The sequence below is a fragment of the Lacerta agilis genome, chromosome 4 (genome assembly GCF_009819535.1).
Source record: "Lacerta agilis isolate rLacAgi1 chromosome 4, rLacAgi1.pri, whole genome shotgun sequence".
NCBI lineage: Eukaryota > Metazoa > Chordata > Lepidosauria > Squamata > Lacertidae > Lacerta > Lacerta agilis.
This window is the reverse complement of record NC_046315.1, coordinates 2146470-2174058: the sequence shown is the minus strand read 5'-3', so window position 1 is coordinate 2174058 and position 27589 is coordinate 2146470. Positions and strand designations below refer to the sequence as shown.

Below are 27589 nucleotides of genomic sequence, written 5' to 3'. Positions count from 1 at the left end.
TGCGAAGCGCTTTCAACAAGGGGGTGGGGGGAAAAACAACAACAACATTTGCCAGCCCCCAAGATGGCTCCGTCGGCGTCCTCGCGTGGGCGTGGCTACGGCGGCGCAGCGGGGCCAGCGTCGCTTGGCGGGAAGGAGCCGTTTCGCAGGCGACGCCGACGCCGCCCCCCTCCCCCCCCCCAATCCCGCGCGCGGTTCCCGAGGACGGACGGTCGCCTGAGGAGAAAGAAGGGAAGGGAAAGAAGGAGAAAGAAGGAGGCCGCCGCCGCCATGCACGTGGTCAAGAGAGGTGAGGAGGGACCCCCCCTTCAAGGGCGACTGTGAGGGGAGGGAAGACTTTTTTGTGCCCCCCCCAAACCCCTCTGGCGTGGAGAAGTGGGGGGACAGGGACGGAAGAGCCGGGAACCGCGAGCCCCCCCCCCACCCTGGGCCCGAGCCAAGGCCAATATTCCCGCCATAAAAAGAGAGGAAGAGATGGAGGGTATTTTTTTTGGGGGGGGGGTCCTCTGGTGTAGGGTTGCCAGGTGTCTACTATTTGAGTGGAAAGTCCATTTTTTCACATTATGTTCACTATTCCCCCCCCCAAAAAAATAGTGGACTTTTTTTTTATTCAAAAGCTTTATGATGAAATGGTATTTTAATACGTGTTAAAATGTTTGTAAGAAAATATATAACTTAATTTAACCCCCCCCCCCACGCGCTTGTCCGCTATTTTTTGGAAGCAGACCTGGCAACCCTACTCTGGGGTCTTCGCGTAAAATGACAGAAAAATGACAAGAGATAATTCAGGCGACAAGGGATTGCCTTTAAAAACTTACCTGACAAAATATGGTTCTAAAAACTAATACTTGGCTGTGCGTAGATTTTATCTCACGGATATAAAGGGGGGGGGGGAGAGAGAGAGAGAAGGGAGACTGATTTTAATAAATGAATGCAGAATATTTGTCACTTAAGAGAAGTGTCAAACTTAAGCCACAAAGAGATAGAGGGAAGTCAACTGATATAGCAGGGATTCAAACAGAAAGAAAGATAGAAAGAAAAGAAGGATTACAAATGTAATTTCTTTCTGAGAACCTGGCGTATAGAATATTCAAATTACTGCTTGTATCCTTTGAACAGTTTTGTATACTTGACTAAGTTCTTTTTCGTTTATTATTTCCCCCCCCCCGTTTTTCTTTTTCTTTTCTTTTTATATATTTTTTCCTTTTTCTGTATTTTGTTCTTGTTTGGATGTAATGTTTAATTCATGCTTTCTCTGTGATTTTTTTAAAAAAATGCAATGCTGTAAAGCTAATAAAAAAAATAAGTAAAGGTTGAGGTATGAAGCGAACAGGAAAAGAAACGTTATTATTACCATTTGCCGCCGCCGTTGCTGCTGCTCCTCTTTGGCCGCCTTGTGTGTAGTGTGGGAGAAGGACGGGATTGTCAGTTTAACAACAACAACAACAACAACAGCAACAACTAATAGTAACAGCAAGCGGGTCTGGGGGTGTCATGGAGGCTGCCTGGTCCTCTCCCTTGCTGCATCCACTTTAACTGCCAGCCACCTTGAGTCCCTGTCAGGGGAAAAGGCAGTTGTAAATGAATTTGTAGTAGTAATAATGATAATAATAAAAATAATTAAACTCCAGCTTGCCTTTCCCTCCTCCCATGGTACTTAAGGTGGTGTGCAAGGCTGTTCTCCCGCCCCCCCTTTAATCCCCACACCAACCCTGCGAGGTAGACTAGGCGGAGAGGCAGCAGCTGAGGAGGGATTCGAACCCCTGTTTATCCCAGGCCCCTGTCCGCTGCACCACTCCACAGACACGGGTGGTGGTGGGGTTTACTGATGCTGGGAGTGAGGCAACACCCGGTTCCTGCCAGACCGCCCCCCACCTCCTCCAGGGTCAGCCCAGGGCACCCTGAGGTGCCACCCTGCAGGCTCTGGAGAGGAGCATCTCCAGAGGCACCCTGGGGTGGTGTCCTCTGGCCCTTTCCCCTTGCCACCCCTCACATTATCACCACTCCCCAAATTGCTGTTTGGGATGCAAGGGCCCTCGTGGTGACATGCTCATATTGATCTCCCTTGGGTCACTGAGCTGGTGAAGTGTCTGATTCAATTTGTTTGGATGTCCCCGTTTATTGCATTTGCAGCCCACTTTTTCTACTTGATGGAGGGGCTAGCTAGTTTTTCTGGAAGGGGTATGGCAGCAGTGGTAGGGGCTGTGAGGCCAAACCCTTGACTGGACCCTCACCCAGTGCAGCGTTTGCTCAGCAAGTGATGCTTATTGTTCCCGTCTCTTTTTTGGCAGATGGGCGTCATGAGCGCGTCATGTTTGACAAGATCACGTCCCGGATCCAGAAACTGTGTTACGGTCTCAACTTGGACTTCGTTGACCCAGTGAGTGTCTTCGGTGCTATCATGAGTCTGTCGTGGTCTAAGATAAAACAAGAACGGTAAAACGTCTTGAGCACATTGTAGTGGGATGGTGGAACGTAAATTCTCATGAATAAATGAATGAAGCTCCTTGTATGCTGAGGGAAGTTCTGTTCATGATAGTGACAAAGCAGTGTTTGCTGCTGTGGTCCACACAATACACATTTGAAGTTCCACTCTGTGCACAGTTGCCTCGGTCTGATTTGGAAACCAGTCTGCTTTTTGGGTGTATGCCATTTTAAAAATAAATAAATCTGTAAACTGCCTTCCAGGGAAAATGGCCACTTTAGGTGACAAGTTTTTATGTAAAATTGTGAGCAATTTTGAGTACCTCCAAACTATTACATTCAGCATGATTATATTTACAGGTGGTACCTTGCAAGTTTTAAGCCTTGCGCCTCACTGAGCAATCACTGAGCAACTGCCATTACTCAACTTCCCAGCCTTCTGAGCACTCCTCTTCCCCTCTCATCCCTCCCATTGCCCACCTGTTTTAAGATTCGTACATTTACTCTTGTTGAGGCATCTCAGTCTCCCTATTACTTTAACCACCTTGAGAGTGAAAGGAACCAAGTGGACAGCTTTGCAACAAAAATCATATAGTTCTCTGGCAAACAAAGTCATTGAAAACTGATTGCTCCCCCCCTTTCTGTTATAACAAACTAACTTTGTGGGTATTGCTCTCTTTTTTTTTTGGCCAGGCTCAGATCACCATGAAAGTGATCCAGGGCCTTTACAGTGGAGTCACTACTGTAGAACTAGATACTCTGGCCGCTGAAACAGCAGCAACCTTGACAACCAAGTATCCTGACTATGCTATCCTCGCAGCAAGAATTGCTGTCTCCAACCTGCACAAGGAAACCAAGAAAGTATTCAGCGGTGAGTGGGGTGTGTGTGCTGGAAAACCATTTCTGCAACATTCGTGGAACTGGCATGTTGGAGGGATTTTAACAGCAAAACTATTGGGTGGAGAGGTTTGATGTAGTTAATCCCACTAATAATACGTACCCAGGAGGCATTGGATTGTGCTGAAATTCTCACCGATCAAATGGTTGTGATGAATTGCCAAGTTAAAACATTGTGCAGTAAGCATGAGCTGATGTCTTCAGCTGATTTGCTCAGTGGTGGGGGGCATTCAACTTGGCCTGTTCTCCGCCCCCCCTCCAAAAGCAAGTGATAATACTGGCAAACCTTACGGTTGTAATTATTAAAATACATTAATCTCCCTTTCTTTTAGATGTGATGGAAGATCTGTACAACTATGTGAACCCGCACAATGGCAAACATTCTCCAATGATTGCTAAGGAAACTCTAGACATCGTATTGGCCAACAAAGATGTAAGTAGCGCTTTGGCAGAGCTAACAGGAAAGAATTAAAAACAGTCTGAGTTAAAAGCAGAACGGGCTATTCTTGTGCTAGGGACGCGCAGGCCATGGGAAGCAGTGTCCACCTGAATATCCACTTGGTGTTTGGGAAACTGCGTAATATTCTGTGACAGAGAATGATGGGATGGTCCACCTGCATTTGTGGAGAGGCAGATGAGTTGCCAGACAGAGGAATGTGCATGGATTGAAAGTTAACTTGCCAGCATTTTCTGTGCACGCATGATGGCTGCCCTCGTGTGCGCAGATCTTTGCTATCATGCATGCTCCACAAATTCCTCATGGATGTTGGTGGAAGGTGGCCTTGCCATCTCTTTTAAACATGGGTTTTCCCAAAGCCCCGTGTTCAGGTCTGATCCTTTGAAATAAGCCCTTTACAAATATAGTGATTTTTCATACAGTGTGGCGTTGTTGGTCCTTTGGGTACATGTAGAATATTCCAAATGCAGTTACATTGATCAGCAGAGCCAGGGGACATTCTGCGGTTTTCAGAGAAAAGGAAAAGTGGTGCTGGTTTGAAATTAAGAATTGTTTGCTTCTTAGCTTCCCATTTGGAAACAAATTGAGTCATCAAATATTTGAAAAATGGAACAATTCACATCCAGAGAGCTTTTTTATTTTTTTATTTTTACTTTTTTGTATCACACACCACATAGGTTTCTGTATTACATGGACTGGGGTGTACATAGTCTAAATGTGTTGATCTAACTTTCATTTTTTCTTCTCTCAGAGACTGAACTCTTCTATAATTTATGATCGGGATTTCTCCTATAATTACTTCGGCTTTAAGGTAAAGAGTTGTTCTTTCTTTGAGGGTGTCAGTTACCGGTAAGACAGTAAATAAGCAGCCTCATCCCAGCTGGCAAGTGCTTCTTGTTGTTCATATGAATGTCTTGGGGAAGGCATGTTGAGGCAAGATGCCTTCTCTTGATGCCTTCCTTTGCAGTCTGCCACACATCTTCCTCTAGTGGAATTTTGATAAGGCAACTTCTAAGTAAGGCAGCAGTTTTCAAACTTCCCAATACCAGGGAGCTGTCAATGCTGATAACCTGCTGAGAAGTACATGCGCTCCCCCCCCCCACCCATGGCTTCCTTCAACACCGACAACTGCAGAGGATCCTGGGTGTGTTTTAGAGCCCCCGCTCTGCTTGCCTGACTGTGCACATGGTGGGGCTGCCCTGCCACATCAGCCTTTGCCAATGCGGTGCATTCCGGGTGCTGTTGGACTACAATCCCCATAAGTCCACAGCATCCTAGGGCCGAGCCGGCTGAGGCCAGTGGGAATTGTAGTCCCAGCAACATTTGGAGAGCACAGGTTGGTAAAGGCTAGGAAAACATGAGGCGAAAACACAGCCTAGGAGAGGGGCGGGGAATTGGATCCTGCCATCCAGCTGGATGGAGCCAGCCTTGGGCAACTCCCGAGTCTTCCTTTGTAGCCCGAATTAAGAGCTTGGGGGGGGGCTTTTGTGTTGGTTAAGCAGGGTGATGGAAAAGGCTCCAAATTTTAAAGAGTGCTGAATTTTGCCTGCAGAGGAAGAACCATAGACCTGGGAAAGGTTGATGTGGTTTACTCAGAATGGGCTTCGTTAAGTCCATAGGTCAGAGTTTCCCCACCCCCATGCCCCTAGGAGAAGCCTCTTGCAGTTGTGGCTTGCAGGGTCTTCCTCAGAGAAGCTGGTCTGCCATTATGGACCTGATGAGGAACTTTGGGGTTTTCTGAAATACTGATTGAAGCCACAGCCTTTCAGGTGCAATAAGAGGCTGCTGGTGGGGGGGGGGGGAATCAATTGATTTTTTTGGTAGTAAATCTTCTACTCCTTTATTTTTTATAATGAGCTGTGACCTATGTCCTTTTCCTTTCCCCTCTCTTTAAGACACTTGAGCGTTCGTATCTGCTAAAAATCAATTCCAAAGGTAAGTGGTACATGAGAATTGTCTCAGTCCTGTGTACAAATGCATATAGCTTATTCTTAATTTTTTGTAAACAGTCTTGAAATCATTGATAAAATGTGATATATAAATGCTTTAAATAAATAAAGCCATAGCTTTCTAGGAGTGATGGCTTAAGGGGGCTTTTTGGCACTTTAATACTCCTTGGAGCTTAAATCATGAAGGATTAGCACTTCTGTAGGAGGGGTGGTTCTAGGTATTGGGCTTCCTACTGAGAGCCGGCCTCTTGTCAGAGGTAGTTAATACTTCTGAATACCAGCCCTTGATAACTGCAAGAGGGGAGAGTACTGTCATTACATTCTTGTTTCTCAAAACCATCTAAGTAGCAGCTTCATTGGGCATTAGGTTACAAATGTTCCTTACATGCTGCTGCTGCTGCCTGGCATAGGAACATGTGAAGCTGCCTTATGTGGAGACGGACCCACTGGTCTGCATTGCCTCAGTATTGTCCACACTGACTGGCAGAGGCTTTCCAGGGCTTCAGACAGGGAATGTCTTCCGGTCCTACTTGGAGATGCCATTGGGGATTTAACCTGGGACCTTTTGCATGCAATACATAATCTCTACCCCTGAGCCACAGCCCCTCTGCACTGAAGAAGTAGATTGGGATTTCTTTTAACTCACATTGAGAGCCAGTGTGGTGTAGTTGTTAAGAGCGGTAGACTCGTAATCTGGGGAACCGGGTTCGCGTCTCCACTCCTCCACATGCAGCTGCTGGGTGACCTTGGGCTAGTCACACTTCTCTGAAGTCTCTCAGCCCCTCTCGCCTCACAGAGTGTTTGTTGTGGGGGAGGAAGGGAAAGGAGAATGTGAGCTGCTTTGAGACTCCTTCGGGTAGTGAAAAATGGGATATCAAATCCAAACTCCTCTTCTTCTTCTTCTTCTTCTTCTTCTTCTTCACATGGCAGCAGTTCACTCATGAGGTGATCGCCGAGTTTTCTAAATTTGTTTTTATTTATTCTGTTTGGGTTGAGGGGGGCTAATTTGGACCTTTGGCAAGAACTGACTCTTCCATCAGCTTTTACTCTTACATCTTGCTGTGCCTGGAATCCTACAGATGCCAGGACAGGGCTCAGTAGGTGTGATGGAAATTGCGCTCTGATCTGACAGAATTTACTGGGCCCAGCTGCCTTAGCAGCAGAGGCTCCTTTCGCAAGCTGTGATGCACTCATGTTTTCTTTTTGACTCCTCTCTTCCGGTGTCTAGTGGCTGAGCGCCCCCAACACATGTTGATGAGGGTGTCTGTGGGAATCCACAAGAACGACATCGATGCTGTAATTGAAACCTATAACCTACTTTCTGAGAAGTGGTTCACCCATGCGTCGCCCACTCTTTTCAATGCTGGTACCAACCGCCCCCAGCTCTCCAGGTAACCCAGGCAGGTGGCCACTGGAAGAGGGAGCAATTGAGGATGATGTTGCTTAAGCAAAATGGTTTTAACTGTCTATAAAATGGGCGTCAACTGTCCCTTCCTTGCTCTTGCTTAGACTGATCTGCAGTTTTTACAGCAAGCATTTTTTCAGAGGGGTGCATTTTCTCCAAAACAGAACAGTGCCTACTTAAAGGGTCTTATTTGCTTGCTGTTGCTAACGAACAAGTTTCTCGCTTAACTGCTGGTGCTAATTGCTGGGGGTGGAGGGGAGGTATTGATTCAAAATTTCTCATAAAGAAGAAACAAAATCCTTTCAGGAGAAAATTAATGTCCCATGGCTTATGAAATTAAGTGTTGTAGTGAAATTATAGCTGTCAGTTTGCATTCCCCCCTCCCCCCCCCCAAATATCTGCATGATGGCTTTAAATGTCAGCTTGAGTGCTGTCTGTCCCCCTCCTGTGGCATTTAACACTTCTGTTTCCTTCCATCCAGCTGCTTTCTGCTGTGCATGAAGGATGACAGCATTGAAGGGATCTACGACACTCTTAAGCACTGCGCGCTGATTTCCAAGTCTGCTGGCGGGATTGGTGTCGCAGTGAGCTGCATTCGAGCCACCGGCAGCTATATCGCCGGGGTGAGTTTTGAATTGAGAACAGCCTGGCTGTGTTAGTGATTGCTGCAAAGCACCTGTTTTCCAACCCCTTGGGCTGCTGTGGCTTTAATGTAACTTAAATCAGGTCCTGCGTTATAAAACTGGCAGCCTTTCCTACGTGGGGTTGGGCACCTGCCTCTGCAAGAGGAACAAGCTGCTCTGTGCCTTAAGTGATGCCAATCTGCTTTCTCTTTGTTTCAGACCAACGGGAACTCTAATGGACTTGTCCCAATGCTGAGGGTCTACAACAACACAGCTCGCTATGTGGACCAAGGAGGGAACAAGGTGTGTTGGCCTCTTCCAGAGACTTGGGGGAGTGGGATTGCGAGTACAAGTGCTTAAAGACGTTTCCAGCTTTTCCCCCTGCTCTTGTTCTGAAACTCCTTTTAAAGGAAAGCACTTGTCAGTAGCCACATCTCTACTGTGAGAGTGCCTGGCAGTGTTTTTAGTTCCTTTTCAATATGGGCATCTCCGGCTTGCCACTGGGTAGTCCCATGGTGTAGGCATAGGCAACCTTCGGCCCTCCAGATGTTTTGGCCTACAACTCCCATGATCCCTAGCTAACAGGACCAGTGGTCAGGGATGATGGCAATTGTAGTCCAAAACATTTGGAGGGCCGAAGGTTGCCTATGCCTGGTGTAAAGGTTTCCTTTTGTGCCTCTGGTGTCTCTGAGATACTTGAAGGGTTGCCCAGAAGTACAGTCAGCATTTGGGATTTTTTCCAAGCTCTCCTAGGCTCATGTTAAAGGCTTTGACTGCAGGGAGTTCAGTGAATAAAATTGCTTCGTAACGTATCTTGATCCCCCAGCTTCTTTCTATCTGTAGAGTTTCTCTAAAAATCACCTATTTTGAAAAAATGACCTTGAAAAAGGTTCCAGTTGATACCAGTTTGCTTATATCTATTATATAAGATTGTGCAGGTTGGGCACCAAGAGGCTGTCCTTGGATCCTCCTGGTTTGTGGTACAAGGCTTGAAAACCTTTTGAAGGTTGGGAGATCATCCAGTGAGATCTCCAGTGTAGCGTGAGGCGCATCATTTGAAATTTGAACAATGTGTAATAAACATGCAGAAGCACTTGGGTGTGCTTGTTAGATTTTGCAAGCAGCCTTAGTGCAACCTCATCCATTGTTTAGTTATAATCCAGGAAATGACGGAAAGCTTCAGCCAGGCAGAAGCCACTTAATTTTTCTTCTCCACTTGAGCGAGAAGCTAGGGCCAGAGATGCAACTTCCTCTAGGCGTCGTTCTGATTCTTCTGTTTATTTGCTCTGCCAGAGACCTGGAGCCTTTGCCATCTACCTGGAGCCGTGGCATTTTGATATCTTTGAGTTCCTTGACCTGAAGAAAAACACTGGGAAGGAGGAGCAGCGTGCCCGCGACCTCTTCTACGCCCTCTGGATCCCAGACCTCTTCATGAAGCGCGTGGAGACCAACCAGGTGTGCAGCTGGGCTCACAGCACAGGCACCTGCCAGCAGGGCTGCAAAGAGTGGGCAATGGCATGTGCCAGCATACTCTGTTTTGAGTTACGTCTTCTCTTGTCAAGATACAGCCATATAACCAATGAGTTACAGAGTAACACTGATTTGGGCAGTTTTGTAGTATCTCAGTGTACTGGGGGGAGGTTCAAAAAGTATCCACATGGTGCCTAGAGAATAACTTGCACCTAAAATATTAGCAAGACAAAGGAGATGGTGTTGGACTTTCGGAGGAAGAGAAGGGAACTAGCCCCGTTGTAGATCGGGTGTGTGTGTGTGTGGAGAGAGAGTCTCTTCCTTTAAATACCTTAGTGAAGACCTCACTTGGAAAAACAATATAACTCAGTTGGTTAGGAAGGCCCAACAGAGACTCCATTTCCTCAGGGTCTTGCGAAAGAACAGTGTTAAACAACAATTGATGACCTCTTTCTACCGGTCCACAATAGAAAGTGTCCTCTCATATTGTATCACAGTGTGGTACGTTGGCTTGACAGCCATGGACAGAAAGTCTTTTCAGAGGGTGGTGAACACGGCACATGATATCATGGGCTATCCCCTGAGCCCACAAGATGACATCGCAAGGGATTGTTGATTTAGGAGAGCGAGAAAAATTCTCAGGGATGATTCACACCCTGGCCAGCACCTCTTTAATCTTCTACCCTCGGGCAGGAGATATAGAAGTATAATCAGTCGTACCAACAGGCTAAAAAACAGTTTCTATCTGTGGGCTGTTAGGCTGCTGAACGGAAAATAATGTAGTGCAACTGACTTTCGGGGTTGATGTGTTCTGCGACAAGCACACAGAGTGCAATGAGATTGAGGAAGACTCGGTTAATTTAATTGTACACAGGTTGTACATTGGCAATAAAGGTGGCCTTCTCCTTCTCCTCCTTCTCTGTTCCTCATGAAATGTATTCCTAGCAGCATAATGGATCAAGTCCTATGGCTTTAAAAAGCCTAAAGGCAAAGTGACATTGGACCCAATATCTATCCAACGATCATTGATCAGTTCTGAGGCACTGAAGAAGTTAGAAAATGGCTGTCTTGTTTTAAATAAGTCTAATTTTTTTTTTTTTTTTTTTTTTTTTGTATCCCACCCTGGGACCATTTGGTGAACCACAGGGTTTTAAAATGTTCTTTATTTTAATATAAAAACAATTGCCAACAGGAAGGTAATACACATAAATAATGATTTGTGTGTTCGGTTCTTTGTATTTCATTCTATTGAAAATACAGTTGAGCTTCTAGAAAAAAATATGTTCTGTGTATCTGAAGAAGTGTGCATGCACACGAAAGCTCATACCAGGAACAAACTCAGTTGGTCTCTAAGGTGCTACTAGAAAGAATTTTCGATTTTGTTTTGACTATGGCAGACCAACACGGCTACCCACCTGTAACTAGAAAAAAATATTTTGTGTTCTTCACCCTTTCCACTCCCCAGAAATGAATTGATAAAAATGTTTTCCCTGTTGAGGAGGGGAAAGTGGTGACTAAAGTCTTTACGCGCTTAAAGGCATGAAGGCTTGCTAATGTACATTTTGTCTTTGCAGTGTCCTGCTGTGTGGAAGATAAGAACAGTTGGTTTGTCCTTGCTTACTTCCAGTCTTTCTTTTGCAGGACTGGTCTTTGATGTGCCCCAGTGAATGCCCGGGCCTAGATGAAGTCTGGGGAGAGGAGTTTGAGAAGCTGTATGAGAGGTATGAGAGAGAGGCTGGTGCATCCGTTGGCAAAGTTTGAGCCAGGAATAGCCTGTCAACAGCAGCAGCTCCTTCATCACCTCGCCTTGCCCCTTAGCTGGATCCAAATGATTCCAGACAAAATACCTTTTGAGCCTGCTTCGAAATGAAAATGGAATCAAAGCTCTTGTTACGTCTTTTCATTCTGTATGTTCTGAGTGGGAATTTGTAGCTCATTTATTGCAACTACAGTTCAGAAAACTTAATGGAACTACAGTTTTTGCATTTCCTCCCTGGTCTGTATTCTGAAAATGGGAACTGGCAGTGCTCATCAGCTGGAGCTGGCCAAAAATCCAGACTCTTAAGAACAACACAAACTGCTTCTGTTACAATTTTCCCAAGGAACTCAGGGAACTGTATTTATATGGGGAGCCTATACAGTGGTACCGCAGGTTACATACGCTTCAGGTTACATACGCTTCAGGTTGCATACTCCGTTAACCCAGAAATAATGCTTCAGGTTAAGAACTTTGCTTTAGGATAAGAACAGAAATTGTGCTCTGGCAGCGCAGCGGCAGCGGGAGGCCCCATTAGCTAAAGTGGTGCTTCAGGTTAAGAACAGTTTCAGGTTAAGAACGGACCCCCGGAACAAATTAAGTACTGAACCCGAGGTACCACTGTATTGCAACAGAGCGCTCAGCACTTGCCCAGATTTGCAGCTCCCAGGATCCCCTGGAGCAGGCATAGGCAACCTTCGGCTCTCCAGATGTTTTGGCCTACAACTCCCATGATCCCTAGCTAACAGGACCAGTGGTCATGGATGATGGGAAATGTAGTCCAAAACATCTGGAGAGCCGAAGGTTGCCTATGCCTGCCCTGGAGGAACCCAAGACCATTACACTTGTTCATAGTTTAGGTGTGCTGTTGTGCACCTCCTGTTCAGGGGCCATGTCTCACCAGGAGTTCATGAGGTTTCAGTGTCCTTGCTTTGCAAATGAAAACAAGATGCTTGTGAGCCTATTTTTCAGAAACTCCAAGCAGGTCCCAATGACAAGTATTGCTCTGTTTTGCAGCTATGAGAAGCAGGGGCGTGTCCGCAGAGTGGTGAAGGCTCAGCAGCTCTGGTATGCCATCATAGAGTCTCAGACGGAGACAGGAACGCCTTACATGCTGTACAAGGACTCTTGCAACAGGAAGAGCAACCAGCAGAATCTGGGAACTATCAAATGCAGCAACCTGTGCACAGAAATTGTGGAATACACCAGCCAAGATGAGGTGGGTTGGATAGGAACCAGGTGCCACTGCGGCTCAGCGGAGTCCGTTTTAGGGAAGGCATTCCCACGAGATGTATTTGGAGGAGCCACTGTTCTCCCATGTTTTGTCAATCAAAAGGGCAAAGGGATGTTCACATGCCATGAGAAGTGGGAAATTCCTACTTTGTCTTACTCATCTGGGCAAAATGAGAACAGGCCTTTTCTCTGGTGGCTCCCCCTTGGGGACTGCTCTCCTCATGGAGGCTCGCCTGGCACCCTCCTTGCATATCTTTAGGTGCCAGGCACCAGGACAAACAATCCTCTTCAGCCAGGCCTTGGGCTTTTAAACAATCTATGGCCTTTTAAGTGTGTACTGTGCTTGTGTTGTTACTCATTTTGTGTTTTTATGCTGTAAACCACCCTGTGATATCTGGGTGAAGAGTGGTATATAAAGTTAAAAAATATTTTAATGATGATGATGTAGAATTCACTGCCAGGTGAAAGGAACACAGCCAGAAATTAATGATGTGCATAGATATATGTAGAGCAAGGAAGACTGGCACTACTCATCTGGTGGTGTGGGCAGTGTGTGTGTGTGTCAACAGAATGAGGATCATAAGTGTTGTCGACAGCATGTCTGGAAGGACTAGGAGTGTCTAGCTTTGGAGAAATAAGAGGTGGAGTGGTTGGGATTTGTGTATGTTGAGTTACTGCCCTCTTCTGACATTCTGAGGATTTATTCCTCACAGGATCCACTGAAAATAGAATTGGAAAGCAATGGTTTTGATAACGGGGAATAAAATTGAATTTGTATATAGGCGCTCCTGACCATATTTGAGCGCATTGCCTGGCTAGGCAGCCTGTAGGATCTTCCCCATAGCATTTAGAACTGGATTTAGAGCTCTGCATTTAGGCAGAGGGTGTCCCGGCTCAAAGCAGGTGGCTCTTCAGATTCTGCCATTCCGGGTAAATGGTTGATGGGCCTGTGATGGGGAACATCTTCTGCCATACAGTTTGTAACCCTTTCCCCTCTCTCTACTGCACACATTGCTTTTGCCATTGAGCACCGCTTCCTTCTTTGCCTGTTCCAGGTTGCGGTTTGCAACTTGGCTTCCTTAGCCCTGAATATGTACGTCACTCCCGAGCACACTTACGACTTCAAGAAGCTGGCCGAGGTCACCCGAGTCATTGTCCGGAATCTGAACAAGATAATCGACATCAACTACTACCCTGTGCCAGAGGTACGAAGGAGGAGTTGGTAGCCCTAGACTGAGAGGTGCTCTTGGTAAGGCTGGTTGTTCAAGGTTGATGGACTACAGAGAACCAGCAAGTTCTCAGCTACTTCCTTTGAAGGGTGGTTGACACTATGGAGAAACTTAAGGATGTGCCAGTTTCTGTATTCCTCATGTATTCCCCCCCTCCCCAAAAAAGCACATTCCTTGCTAGCCAGGCATTAGCTGGTGGGCTGTGGGAAGTACACAATACATTAGTAGGGGAAGAATGATTTGCCTGAAACCAGAGCTTGCCCATTCCAGGTTCTTAACTCTCTGTCCCCCCTACCTTTTTATCCTTTTGTCCTTCACCGTGTGTTGCAGGCCGAGACCTCAAACAAGCGTCATCGTCCGATTGGTATCGGTGTGCAGGGACTGGCTGATGCCTTCATCCTCATGCGGTACCCTTTTGAGAGCGCAGAGGCCCAGCTGCTCAACCAGCAGATCTTTGAGACCATTTACTATGGCGCCCTAGACGCCAGCTGTGAGCTTGCCAAGGAACATGGGCCCTACGAAACCTACGAGGGATGCCCAGTCAGCAAAGGCGTAAGTGGCAAAGTTTAGAAGGGTTTTTGAACCAATGGTATTGAAGGTCCTTTGGGCAAATCTGTCGGATTAGAACTTCTGGAATCTCAAACTGAGATGCCAAGAAGTGCCACAACTCCAATAAATGTCTGCTGGACCACACTGAGATGCTGAAATAATTTAAGTGTCAATTTCCCCAGTTATTTCACCCTATGACTGGTGTTGTTGAATCTGGCTTTTTGGCACAGAGTTCAGATATTCATGAATACCCAGTTTCATTTTTTTAAAAAGCAAGTTCCTAGCCCTCAGTTCCGACAAGATGCCCCTGCAAGCATTTTCTTCAAAAGCGTTCTTTCTTTGTAAGCATTTTTACACTTGAGTGAAATGTCTGCTTGCACCTGGATTTGCTAAACCTCTATCCTTAGGTATATTTTGAAGCTCTTAAATTCTTCCAGGTGTTCTGCTTTTCCTCTGCCTTTTCACTTAACAAAACCTGGGAACTCCAGAATGCTGTATAGCAGGGGTAGGCAACCTAAGGCGGATCACCTTCTCAATCCGGCCTGCAGATGGTTCGGGAATCAGCGTGTTTTCACATAAGTAGAATGTGTGCTTTTATTTAAAATGCACCTCTGGGTTATTTGGGGGGCGCAGGAATTCGTTCATATATTTTTTTTTCCAAAATATAGTCCGGCCACCACATGGTCTGAAAGATGGTGGACCAGCCCAAGTCTGAAAAAGGTTGCTGATCCCTGCTTTGTAGTGTCCATTACAAAACTCTAGATGGAGGTGTGGAGGTTCATGATCATGAGTAGTTGAGATTAATAATTTGCACAGCTGTGTGGATTTTCGCCATGTGCCCTCCACGTGTCTGAGATGCTTTTTCTTAGACACGATTGTCTCAGATTCATTGCGATGACATTCATGGCTGAAACCTCTGAAGGATGAATAGCCACATCCATGGAGAGAAACCATCAACTCATGCCTGTGTGGAGAGCTTGGCATTTGCCATGCGGTGTCCAAGCGGGAATTGAAGCATTGTGTATGAACCCAAAATTGCAAGAAGCCTTGACCTGAAGGAAGCTGCTTTCCTCTTCGTTCCCCCCTTTTGTTCTACTATATTTTGGGCTTTGCTGTGGTAGCAGGCAGGCTGCACACCCTCACTTAGATGGCAGGTTTGGTTTGACGAGATGCTGTGTGCCTTTTCTTCAGATCCTTCAGTATGACATGTGGAATGTGACCCCTACAGACCTTTGGGATTGGAAGGCTCTGAAGGAGAAGATTGCAAAGTGAGTAAAAGCCCTCGATCTCTTTGGCTCAGCGTGCCTTGGGCAACACCCAGAGCTGGCAGGTGGTGGGGCTGGTGGGTGAAGAGTAGCAAAGCATGCATGGTGGGACTCCATGCTTCTGAGAAGAGGTGGGGCCAATTTCAACCAAAGGAACAGGGTAGCTCTAAACTGAGGATGTTAAAACAGCTGCATAAGAGCACAGTCTTCTCCCTGATACAGCTCTCATTCATTTCTGTGCAGCTTGCACAGGAGAACTTAATGCTGTGTTCTGATCTTGGGGTATCCAGTGTTCATCATGCTAGGAGCAGACGCAGTAGAATCAAGTCCGTTAATTTCAGTGGGACTACTCTGTGACTTAGTTGGTTTTGTTTAACACCAGACCGCGAGATACTTTTGAATGCTGGGGGAATACAAGCACTTTGGGGTATTATCAGTCGCCTGCAACCAACGTGGCAGATGGTTCTGCTGGGCAAGATATTTTTTAATGGGTCAAAACCGGGCTTTCCTTAACTGGTGCCGAAGGCTGGTTCTCTGAAGATGGCGATCCTCTTCAACAATCACGGGTCCCTGCTTTCTGTGTGATTTAGGTACGGGGTTCGGAACAGCCTCCTCCTTGCGCCAATGCCGACAGCTTCTACAGCTCAGATCTTGGGCAACAATGAGTCCATTGAGCCCTATACAAGCAACATCTACACACGCAGAGTTCTCTCTGGAGAGTTCCAGGTAAGGCAGCAGAAGGGTGGCCTTGAGCAACACAGGGGTCTGCTCCTCAAGGTGGGTGCTGCACCTGAGATCCCAGTGTCCTCCTTGCCATCCTTTCTAATAAAATTCAGCCCCCGCCTCTTGTGAGTGCCAGAACCACAGGCCTGATTCATATGCAGCATTAAATCCCTGTTTACTTTGAACAAACCTTGGCCCTGCTGTTCTTGGTTTGGAGAGGGTTGGGGTTGTTTCCTTCCCTGTGTGGCGCAGTCAGGGGCAGGGGAGGAGCTAAGCAAGTCTCCGCATTAAACGTTGGCTTTGTGTTGTGTGCAGACTGAGCTGCTCTCTGGCGGCTCATGGCTCCAATATGTGCTTCAAGGGGAAATGGTTGCAAAATTCAAGGTGCTAGCTCTGATGATGAAGAGAATTGCCATGATGGTGGACTGGCATGTGAGATTTTGATGAGCTTCAGAAAAAGGGCAGTCAAAATTATAAAGGGGACAGAGCAAGTCCCCTATGAGGAAAGGTTGCAGCATCTGGGGTTTTTTTAATTTAAGGGAAAGGAAAGTGAGAGGGTACATTATAAAGGTGGACGAAATTATGCCTGGCAGGGAGGAAGCAGGCAGAAGTTTCTCCCTCTCCCATAACACTGAAACTCGTGGACATGCAATGAAGCTGAATGTTGGAAGATCCAGGACAGGCAAAAGAAAGCCCTTTTTCACGCAGCGCAGAGTCAAACTGTAGAACTTGCTGTCCCAAAAATTGGTGATGGCCAGTAACTTAGATGGCTTAAAAGGGGGATTAGACACATGGACAGGAGTTGTCAGTGGCTACTGGTCATAAATGGGACGCGGGTGGCGCTGTGGGTTAAACCACAGAGCCTAGGGCTTGCCAATCAGAAGGTCGGCGGTTCAAATCCCCGCGACGGGGTGAGCTCCCGTTGCTCGGTCTCAGCTCCTGCCCACCTAGCAGTTTGAAAGCACGTCAAAGAGCAAGTAGATAAATAGGTACTGCTCCAGCAGGAAGGTAAATGGTGTTTCCATGCGCTGCTCTGGTTTGCCAGAAGCGGCTTAGTCATGCTGGCCACATGACCCGGAAGCTGTACACTGGCTCCCTTGGCCAATAATGCGAGATGTGCGCCGCAACCCCAGAGTCGGACACGACTGGACCTAATGGTCAGGGGTACCTTTACCTTTACCTTTACTGGTCATAATGGCTGTGCCTTGCCTTCAGGATCTGAGGCAGCCCACAAGCTTCTGAATGCCAGTTCCTGGGAACAGGAGATACATATGTGGGGCAACTCATGTCCTGCTTGTGGGCTTCCCGAAGCTGTCTGCTGCTGCAGCAAACAGGATACTGGCTGCTTTCTGTAAGTGAGCATGACCTGAGGTGTTCTGGTTTTGCAGATAGTGAATCCCCACTTACTGAAAGACCTGACGGAGAGGGGCCTGTGGAACGAGGAGATGAAGAACCAGATTATTGGCTACAATGGCTCTATCCAGGTCAGTCACCCAGGGGGTCTTTGCCATGCCCTTCAAACACACCTGGTACCTTTTTGTGTCGTATTATTTAAGTGGGGATAAACAAAAGTACAGTTAATTGAACACTGAAATTGTTAACATCCAGTAAGGCTGCACAGTGCAGGGCTGAGAAAGCAGAAAGGGGTTTTTTTTCTCTCCCTCTCATAATGCTAGAACCTAGTGGGGCCATACGGTGAATTTGGATTTAAGAAGATTCAGGGCAGATCCGAGAAAGGACTCCACACAGCTAAACTATAGCATTTGCTCACACAAAACGTAGTGACGGCCACCAACTTGGATGGTTTTAAAAGAGAATTAGGCAAATTCATGGAGGATCTGGCTATTGTTGGCTGCGAGACCCAATAGCTGTGTTCTCCCTCCACTGTTGGAGGCCTTTAGCTCTGAATACCAGTTTCTGGGAATCCCAAGAGGGGAGAGTGGCTGTTGCTTATGGCTTCTTCCCTTGGGAGCATCTGGTTGGCCACTGTGAGAAGAGGATGCTGGACTAAATGGACCACTGGCCTCATCCAGAAGGGCTTTGTTTTTACGTAGGTGAGGCTGGTTTGGTTGGGGATAGAATTAGCACTGGATGACCTGGAGGGAGCGAATCTTGCAGCAGATTTTGATAGCGTTGACTTTGACTTTCTTCTGGATCATCCACGTGAGTTGGGAGTTGGCCAAATCCAGCCCCCACCCCACCCCTGGTGTAAGCCAAAAGCAACCTTCCTGTTCTCAGGGAGTCATCCTGTAGCCCTTCTGCCTTTCAGAATATCCCTGAGATCCCAGATGACTTGAAGCAGCTCTATAAGACGGTGTGGGAAGTCTCCCAGAAAACGGTCCTCAAGATGGCAGCAGACCGGGGGGCCTTCATTGACCAGAGCCAGTCTCTCAACATCCACATTGCGGAGCCCAACTATGGCAAACTGACCAGCATGCACTTCTACGGGTGGAAGCAGGTAAGCAGAGCGGCGGGGGAGAGAACCACCCTAATACAAGTTTTTCGTGTTGATCTTGTAGGTTATATTTTTAAGCTATAACAATATAGCCCCAATAACAGGCCACTGTGCTCAGGCCCTGTTTTGACAAGTCCTGCAAACCTTGTCCAGGGGGAAATCCTGGCCCATGGTTCTGCCTGGTTTTTGAATTGAATTGGCAGTTTAATACTTACAGAAAGCGTGGAATACTTATGAAAGATACAGAAAGGATAGAAAAGGATAGTTATTATATAAGTTGCAGCTGTCAACAGTGGCAACGTCCTTCGCTGGATCCTGGGTCTTCTGGGTTACCTCCTGTTACTGAGATGTCGGGAGCGAAACCTACTCAAACTGCTTTCATTCCTCATATCTATATCATAGAATCATAGAGTTGGAAGAGACCACAAGGGCCATCCAGTCCAACCCCCTGCCAAGCAGGAAACTATCTATCATCTCACCCTTTCCTTCCCACAGGGTTTGAAGACTGGCATGTACTACCTGAGGACAAAGCCGGCGGCCAACCCCATCCAGTTCACCCTGAACAAGGAGAAGCTGAAGGAGAAGAGCTTCAAGGATGAGGAGGAGAAAGAGAGGAACAAAGCAGCCATGGTGTGCTCCTTGGAGAACAGAGACGAGTGTCTCATGTGCGGGTCTTAAGCTGCTGCCAGGTGTGGAGACCCCCCCCCCCACCTCTCCTGCTCCAGCCCTCCTGCAGCCCCAGCTAGGTTAGTTAGGTCTAGTTCACTTTGGAGAGAAGAGAGAGGCTGCCGTTCTGCTTCAGGAGGGGGTCAAGCAGTTGTGGGTCGCTGGGAGCAGTGGCGTCCTTGCTTCCTCTTCAGATGGCACAGCTGTCAGGGTCGTCCAAGTGGGGTGGCGGCGGCAGAGGCAATCTGCACACACAACTGTTGTAGCAGGAACCTTTAAGTGCCCTTTTATATTCTTATCCGTAATGTAAATAATAGTATGCTCCTTTAAAATGCACATAAAGAAAAGTTCATGCATCTCATTATACTCCGGGGAACATGGACTCCTTTTGACAATCGCTTCTTATGCCAAAATCTCCACTACCACGTCTTGTTACCCAGAGAGACAACATCCCGTTGGGTAAGTGGTGTCTCCTGTCCAGCCCTTTCGGTCTAGCACTCTCTCTCTCTCTCGGTCTTAAGACCAGCAGTGTGCAGTCAGGGCGCTGCAAAGCATGAAGAGGGAGAGGGATCATCTTCTTTGCTCATCGTGTGGGCCTGCAACTTGCTACTTTAGGGCGCACAACTTGTCATGTGGTGGCACAGCCCATACCAGCCGCTTCTGGAGATGGGCTTAGAGTTACTGTTACATAGAGGGGATGTTTTCCCTTGTCCTTCACCGGCTGTGAATTCTGGGGAAAAGCCACTGGAAGGAGCTTGGATTAAGCATCCAAAAACTGGGCATGGTTTATCGGTGTTATTCTTTGCCACAAAGCTGCTGTGGCCACTCCTGCCTTCTCTGAAGAGTGACGTTTACTGGGCTGAGCTGTTTTGATAAAGACAAGAAAAAGACGCTCACCACAAACTCAACCATGCCTTTTTTATTCAGTTCTTTGTCATTCCCATCAGAATTAAGTGGCCTAGTTCTGGACTATTTATTGAATTTGGGGACTCTGCACGTAGACTTGAATCCTCTAAGCAAATTCAGTGCATCAATAAAAGCCATGGTGTAAAGTTGGTGTCCAACATTTCTTGGGGCTAATTCATGTCTTTGTTCGAAATAGCCAAAGTCATCAAAGTGTCAACTGCTCTTGCATGCTTTTCAGCGATTACGTACAACGGTACAAATCACTTTCCTGAGTAAAATTCCTAAATGAACTGCTAGTCATAGGATTACACTGCAGGCAGGGAAGGGAGAGTTTGGTTGAATATGAAAAGTTGAACAGTGTTATTATTTATTCAATGCATATCCCATCCTTCCTCCCAAAGGAGCCGGGGCTGAGGCAAAAACATCCACAATAATAATTATTTAAACAGCATTCTAAAAACAGTTAAATCATTCTACAAAAAAAACATTGCCAGGACACTGTCCCTCAGCTCTGAAGTGCCAGGGTAAACAGGGATATTTTCAGATTCGTTCTGAAAGTTATGAGTTGTAGAATTGTAGGGTCTTAACCCCCTGTTACGCAGGAGTCGCAGTTAATAATGTTGGGAGGCAGGCACATCTCGCATGAGAGAGCATTCCACAAATGGAGAACCACAACTGAAAAAGGCTTACCAGCTCGGTGGCAGCACCACCAAGACTCACCTGCCAATCCTAGGTTGCCAGATGGTTAATATTGGGAGGGTGCTCCATTAGGTTCTTGGGTCCCAAGCCATTTAGGGTGTTATATGCTAGTACTAACCTTGAATTGGGCCCAGTAGCTCACTGGCAGTCAGTGCAGCGTCTTCAGGACTCGTGGCTCATGGGGTGGCCCCACTTACCAGCCTGGCAGCCTCTGGACCTTCAAGGGCAGCCCCACATGGAGTAGGTTGCAGTAGTCCAAGTGGGATGTCATTGGAGTCTGGACCATGGAGACCAGGCTATCCTGTTCCAGGAACAACCATAGCTTCTAAGCCAGGCATAAGGCCTCCTAGCCACAGAAGACAATTGGGGTGACAAATTGGAATTTCAGGCAACAGTGTCGAAAGCCACTGAGACCAAGGAGAATCTGATCAAGTCTTAAGTCTGGGTGACTGCTGGTGCCAAAACCAGGCCTGGATCCCACTGGAATGGATATAGGAAGGGTTCCCAAATTTGGGGGAGCCACTCCCCATTTGGTTTCATAAACTCCTTCCCAGTGCCCCATGTTCAGTCGTGTCCGACTCTTCGTGACCCCATGGACCAGAGCACACCAGGCACACCTGTCTTTCACTGCCTCCCACAGTTTGGCCAAACTCATGCCAGTCGCTTCGAGAACACTGTCCAACCATCTCATCCCCTGTCGTCCCCTTCTCCTTGTGCCCTCCATCTTTCCCAACATCAGGGTCTTTCCCAGGGAGTCTTCCGAAAGGAGGTATACAATGTAAACATGATGGTGACGGTTGAAAACGGAGCTACCTTTCACTTTAAAAACCAGCCACTCATTTCCGCTTTGACTGGTTCTTACCAAGTTTTGCGGTCAGCTCACATTCCTTCACCTGTGAACCTGCTGCCCTCACTAATAATGGGCCTGGCAAAAATCCCACCACAAGTGCATGGTGTGTGTGGAGGGAGAGGAGCTGGGGGGTGCTACCTTGTACAAGCGGAAATATTTGCGCTGATTGATCCCCAACAACGGACTTTTCAAAGTCAGGAAAGCAATGGGGCCAATGCAATTCTGGGCTGCATCAATAGGAGTATAGCATCTAGATCAAGGGAAGTAATAGTACCACTGTATTCCGCTCTGGTCAGACCTCACCTGGAATACTGTGTCCAGTTCTGGGCACCACAGTTCAAGAAGGATACGGACAAGCTGGAACGTGTCCAGAGGAGGGCAACCAAAATGGTCCTTATGAGGAACGATGCCTTATGAGGAACGGCTTAGGGAGCTGGGTATGTTTAGCCTGGAGAAGAGAAGGTTGAGGGGGGATAGGATAGCCATGTTCAAATATATCAAAGGGTGTCATATAGAGGAGGGTGAAAGGTTGTTTTCTGCTGCTCCAGAGAAGCGGACACGGAGCAATGGATTCAAACTACAAGAAAGAAGATTCCACCTAAACATTAGGAAGAACTTCCTGACAGTGAGAGCTGTTCGGCAGTGGGATTTGCTGCCAAGGAGTGTGGTGGAGTCTCCTTCTTTGGAGGTCTTTAAGCGGAGGCTTGACAGCCATCTGTCAGGAATGCTTTGATGGTGTTTCCTGTTTGGCAGGGGGTTGGACTGGATGGCCCTTGGGGTCTCTTCCAACTCTAAGATTCTAGGGTTCTATGTACCAAATGGTGTGGGATGGACAGTCAGCCAAGCCAATATGCACTGGAGCTCCCTGAGTTGGTATTTATTTATAACATTGGTATGCTGCTTTTATCATTTAGTTCTCTGGGTACAGCTTACAAAAATATTAGAAATACAGAATGCAAGATCAGTCAAGGTACATTTTCTTCCTCAGCTGTGGCTACATTTAAGATTTTAGCCATTTGTTCTCCCCTTAATTGCTGGAAGTTCTAAGTGGTATACATAAAATATTACAAAAAGCATACAGTGGATTAAATTAATTTAAATCAATCCCCAAAACAATTGGTGGAAGAGTGCGGCGAACCTCCACTTCTGACTCTCCCCTCGTTACTAAGTGAATTTTTAATCAGGTGTTCTGGGTCAAATTACAATGCACCCCACCTGTCCCTCTGAGGTCCGTCTGTTATTTCACTTCCCTTTTATCTATAACCTGGGGATCCCTTAGTAACGGGAGTTTTACTGTCCAGCGGCCGTGGCCGGTTATATCCTCTGCTCTGGGCTTCAGGGGTTAACCTCTCCTTTGCCTACAGTTCGGGGTCTCTCTTTAATCAGATCCCTCACTATACCAGTTAGCTAAGCCCTCTTAGCAACTCTGTGGCAATACCAGGGTTTCCGCCCGCTAGCCCCTCCTGAGGGAACTCCAAGACACAAACTATCCCCCTTCAGTTTAGTTTTGTCCTTTCCCTGAGTTCACCTCCTCAAGAGCCTATATAACTCGCTGGACCAAATGAACGACGATATTTTCCTGGCTCAACAATAAGAGATCTTTATTTCTTACAGAACATAACGGTTTCAGTGATGGTTCATAAGCTTAGTTTCATAACAGTGTAAACTCTTTCTTTCAGCATCATACACACATCTTCAACGATCCTAACCTAACCTGACCTAAACCTAACCTGGCCCCACACCCTCCTCCTTCCAGTCACCACTCTCTCTACACACTAACGGCTGCTCCCTCCTTTTAAAGAGCGGACTGTCCCGCCTCCCAAGGGGTATCTGCCACTCAAACTGGGGTGCCCATTAACTCCTAAAACACCTTGGGTTTCTGAACATCCCCTAACTTAGATCTGATTCATTACAAAGGGACCCCTGAGGGTCATCCAGTCCAACCCCTCGCAATGCAGGAATCACAGATTGAGAATCCATGGCAAGCAGCCCTTCAGCAGTGGCTCATTTAGCGCTTTTTGCCTTGAAAGGCCTAAGGAGAGGGCTGCCGGATCTCCTGAAGAGCTTCTGGAGGCTCTCTCTGATCTCCTTGGTCCTCACCCCATAGATAACAGGGTGGACAGCCCAGGGGAACAGCAGGTAGACTGCGCTGATCAGGTTGTGGACGTCTTGGGAGGCCGACTTGGCCAGGCGGAAGACGATGGAGGAGGAGAGGCGGGAGGAGTAGCTGACAAAGATGACGATCAGGTGTGTCCCGCAGGTGTGGAAGGCCTTGTGGCGGGCGTTGCCGGAAGCTATCTTCAGCGCCGTGCGGACGATTTTACTGTAGGAAGCCAGGAGGATGCTGAAGTCCAGGCCGATGTCGATGCACCGCGCCGCCATCCCCACCGCCTTGTTGACGGAGATGTCGCCACAGGACAACCTCATCAGGGCCATGTGCTCGCAGGCGAAGTGGCCGATGACGTCCGAGCGGCAGAAGCTCACCCGGGATGCCAGGATCACCACAGGGCCAACGACGAAAAGGCTACGCAGCACGGAGGCGAGAGCGAGTAGCGCCAGCAGCCGGCCGGTCATGATGTCCGCGTAGCGCAACGGGTGGCAGATGGCCACGTACCGGTCGAGAGCCATCATCAGCAGGACGCTGCAGTCCAGCACGGTCGTGAAGTACAGGAAGAACATTTGCGCGAGGCACCCGGCCAGCGAGATGCGGCTGGCGCGGAGAAGGAAGCCGAGCAACATCTTGGGGAGGATGGTGGCCGTCCCACAGGTGTTGACAGCCAGCAGCAAGGCGATGAGCAGGCACATGGGCGAGTGGAGGCTCTCCTCCGCCTTCACCGTGTAGATCAGGGCGGAGTTGGCCGCCAGGATGACCACAAAGAGGCAGAAGAAAGGAATCACAAGGAGCTGCCTTGAATCCTGGAGGCCGGGGAAGGGAAGTAGGACGAATTCCGTGTAGGAGATGTTGGCAGCTCCGCTCGGGGTCTCCATGCCCATTTTCTGGTGGGTGGGTGCAGTTCTTGTCCAATTCTTACGCAACTGGGGCCTGGGAAGGTGGAAGAAGAGGGATTTCTTATTTGCCGGGCACTGGTGTTTAGCTAAAGATACAGTTTACAGCAGCATTTGCCTACCTGGTGGACATCAGAAGAAGAAGAAGAAGAAGAAGAAGAGTTTGGATTTGATATCCCGCTTTTCACTACCCGAAGGAGTCTCAAAGCGGCTAACATTCTCCTTTTCCTCCCCCACAACAAACACTCTGTGAGGTGAGTGGGGCTGAGAGACTTCAGAGAAGTGTGACTAGCCCAAGGTCACCCAGCAGCTGCATGTGGAGGAGTGGAGACACGAACCCGGTTCCCCAGATTACGAGTCTACCGCTCTTAACCACTACACCACACTGGCTCTTGGACTACAACTCCCATCAGCCCATAAGTGGTGGCAAGCAATGACATTGGCTTACTAAGCAGGACATGTGAGAAGGATCCAGGGGTCTTGATGGATCACAAGCTGAACATGAGTCCACAGTGTGATGCAGCAGCAAAATAGGCTAATGCTATTCTAGGCTTCATCAAAAGAAGTCTAGTGTCCTGATCAAGGGAAGTCATAGTCCCACTCTATCTATTCCGCCTTGGTCAGGCCACTCCTGGAGTCTTGGGTCCAGTTCTGGGCACCACAATTTAAGAAGGATGTTGACAAGCTGGAAGGTGGGCAGAGGAGGGCCACCAAGAGGATCCAGGGTCTGGAAATCAAACCCTGGGTCAGCGCTGGAGCCTCAGGAATCTCTCACTGCTTGGAGATGGGGTGACATGTAACAAAATGCAGGTGACACCCAGCTGTTGTTGTTGGGATCCTTGCCTAGGCAGGAAGTGCTGGAGGGGATCCCTATGGCACCACCAGAAAAGAAGATGCAGATCGTGGAAGACCAACCTTACCTGGGAGCTGGTGACTAGCTTTCTCCTGCTCCGGAGGGTAGGATTTGAACTAACGGCTTCAAGTTGCAAGAAAGGAGATTCCGACTAAACATCAGGAAAAACTTTATGGCGGCAAAAAGGTGCATAAATCAAAGTCTGGAAGCTGTGGAGCTATATCAAAATCTCTTAACTGGTGGGGGAGTTTGTTTGCCGTTAAATATTGTCATTAGCCCTTATCTACAGAGTTCCATCTTATTTAACATCACTCATGGTTGCTTCTCATCGATACGCCTTCATTAAAGCTAGGTTTAATGCTTTCCCATCAAACGTGCTGAGTCACAGATTTACTAAGGGCCAAGTTTCCCCCATGTGTGCCTGTGAAAATAAATCAACTGAATCTCTACAGCATGTAATGTTCAATTGCCCTATGTACAGTTCGATCCGTGCCAGTATATTAAATCCGATAATTCAGTCTATTGCTGATAAGCCAGTTGACCTACGTCTTGCTTGGGTTCTACAAGATGTGGACCCTTATATAACTCTACAGGTTGCTAGATTCCTAACAGCCGTTATTTCGTATAAGAGACGAAATGGGATGTTAGCTGATTAATGAAATTATAAATATGTTATCCAAAACGAAATTAGTCACTGATTTTAGTTTTATGCTTAAATTTTAACTTTAAAATTTCTCTGAGATATGCTTTTTTAAATTTTTTTTAATATTAATTTTATTAAACAGCAAAATCATACACATAACTCAACAGAATACATAACAATTTCAAAACACACACAAAAAAGAAACACACACACTTCTATATACAACCCGTATATAATTTAACAATACTAAAAGAATAATCCTAAAAAGGGGATCAAAAAACAAACAAAAAAGGGATAAAAGGGAATGGGATAAAGAGGGGATGGGAGAAAGGAAGGGGAGGAGGAAGAAAGAAAAGGGGAAAAACAAAGGGGAAAAGGAAAAAAGAAAAGAAATAAGAAATCTACATTAAAATTACAAATTACAACACTAATACAATATACAAATAGATGAATTTGACTTCCGTTTGTGCTCTTTGTTTCTTTATCTTAACCTCTCTTTTTTCTCACACAGGTCTTGTTACATCCAATTTAGTCTTCTATTTCTTTCTAATGGTATATTGATATTCAGTACATACACAGATTTCACCTTCCTATTGCCAGGAGATTTGGATGTTACTGTACTGGTTGAAATAATCAATAAAAACTTCCCATTCTTTTTGTGTTTTTTGATTGAATTGGCCTCTCATTCTTCCCGTCATTGCCGCTAACTGCATATATTCTGTCATTAAAGCTTGCCAGTCACATATTGTGGGGATACTCTCACCCTTCCAATTTCTCTGAGATATGCTTTTTATGGAAATGTTAATATTGGTCCTTGTGAGTTGTGTTCTTATTTGCGGCTTGTACGGTGCCGTTGTTTTATTTGATTCTCTTTTGTTTGTTCTGTTTTGTATTGTAAGATGGGCGCAAATGCCGAATAAACATCTATCTATCTATCTATCTATATATCTATATATCTATCTATCTATCTTTATGGCAGTAAGAGCCGTTTGACGGTGGAACGGTCTCCCTCAGGAGGTGGTGGACTCTCCTTCCTTGGAGGTTTCGAAGCGGAGATTGGATGGCCATTTGTCCTGGATGCTGTAGCTGACACCCCTGCATTGAAGGGGGTTGGACTAGAGGACCCTTCGGGGTCCCTTCCAACTCTACGATTCTATGATTCTTTGACCAGCAGCAAGACAACTGGACATGTGAAATGAAATTAAGAAGGTCAAGTTCAGAATTGGGCATGTGGGCAATTGCAAAAGAAAAGGAAGGAGCTGGAAAGAGTGGACTTTGGAGGGGGGATCTGTGGGGGATGGGAAGGAAAGAGGGAAGGGTTAGAATGGCTAGGAAAGGTGTGGGGTGAAGGTAGATTTTTAAAGGGAAAATGTAAATAGCTGACCATGAAATTCCGAAACCAGAGGGGGGAAACGGTGTAAGAGAATGCGAAGAAATGTATATTTAGTTGAAAGGATGTGATTAATAAATATGTGAAATTGGAATCAGATGAGATTTAGGCTATAGTAATCAGAAGTTAAATTAAGAGAGG

General features: G+C 46.9%; 1 protein-coding gene and 1 pseudogene across 1 annotated transcript; one reads left to right on the top strand and one right to left on the bottom strand.

The window, feature by feature from the left end:
• LOC117044872 overlaps positions 1-27589 on the bottom strand; it is a 934741-nt pseudogene that overhangs the window by 357372 nt on the left and 549780 nt on the right.
• Positions 188-20153, top strand: RRM1 (ribonucleotide reductase catalytic subunit M1). Its single transcript, XM_033145669.1, has 19 exons — positions 188-289; positions 2292-2380; positions 3118-3295; positions 3654-3754; positions 4530-4589; positions 5674-5713; positions 6956-7118; positions 7614-7755; positions 7975-8058; positions 9049-9210; positions 10867-10946; positions 11999-12200; positions 13270-13419; positions 13774-13995; positions 15184-15260; positions 15848-15983; positions 17369-17464; positions 18250-18438; positions 18931-20153. The coding sequence occupies exons 1-19, from the start codon at positions 271-273 to the stop codon at positions 19111-19113; spliced, it is 2373 nt and encodes a 790-aa protein (XP_033001560.1). The 5' UTR covers positions 188-270; the 3' UTR covers positions 19114-20153.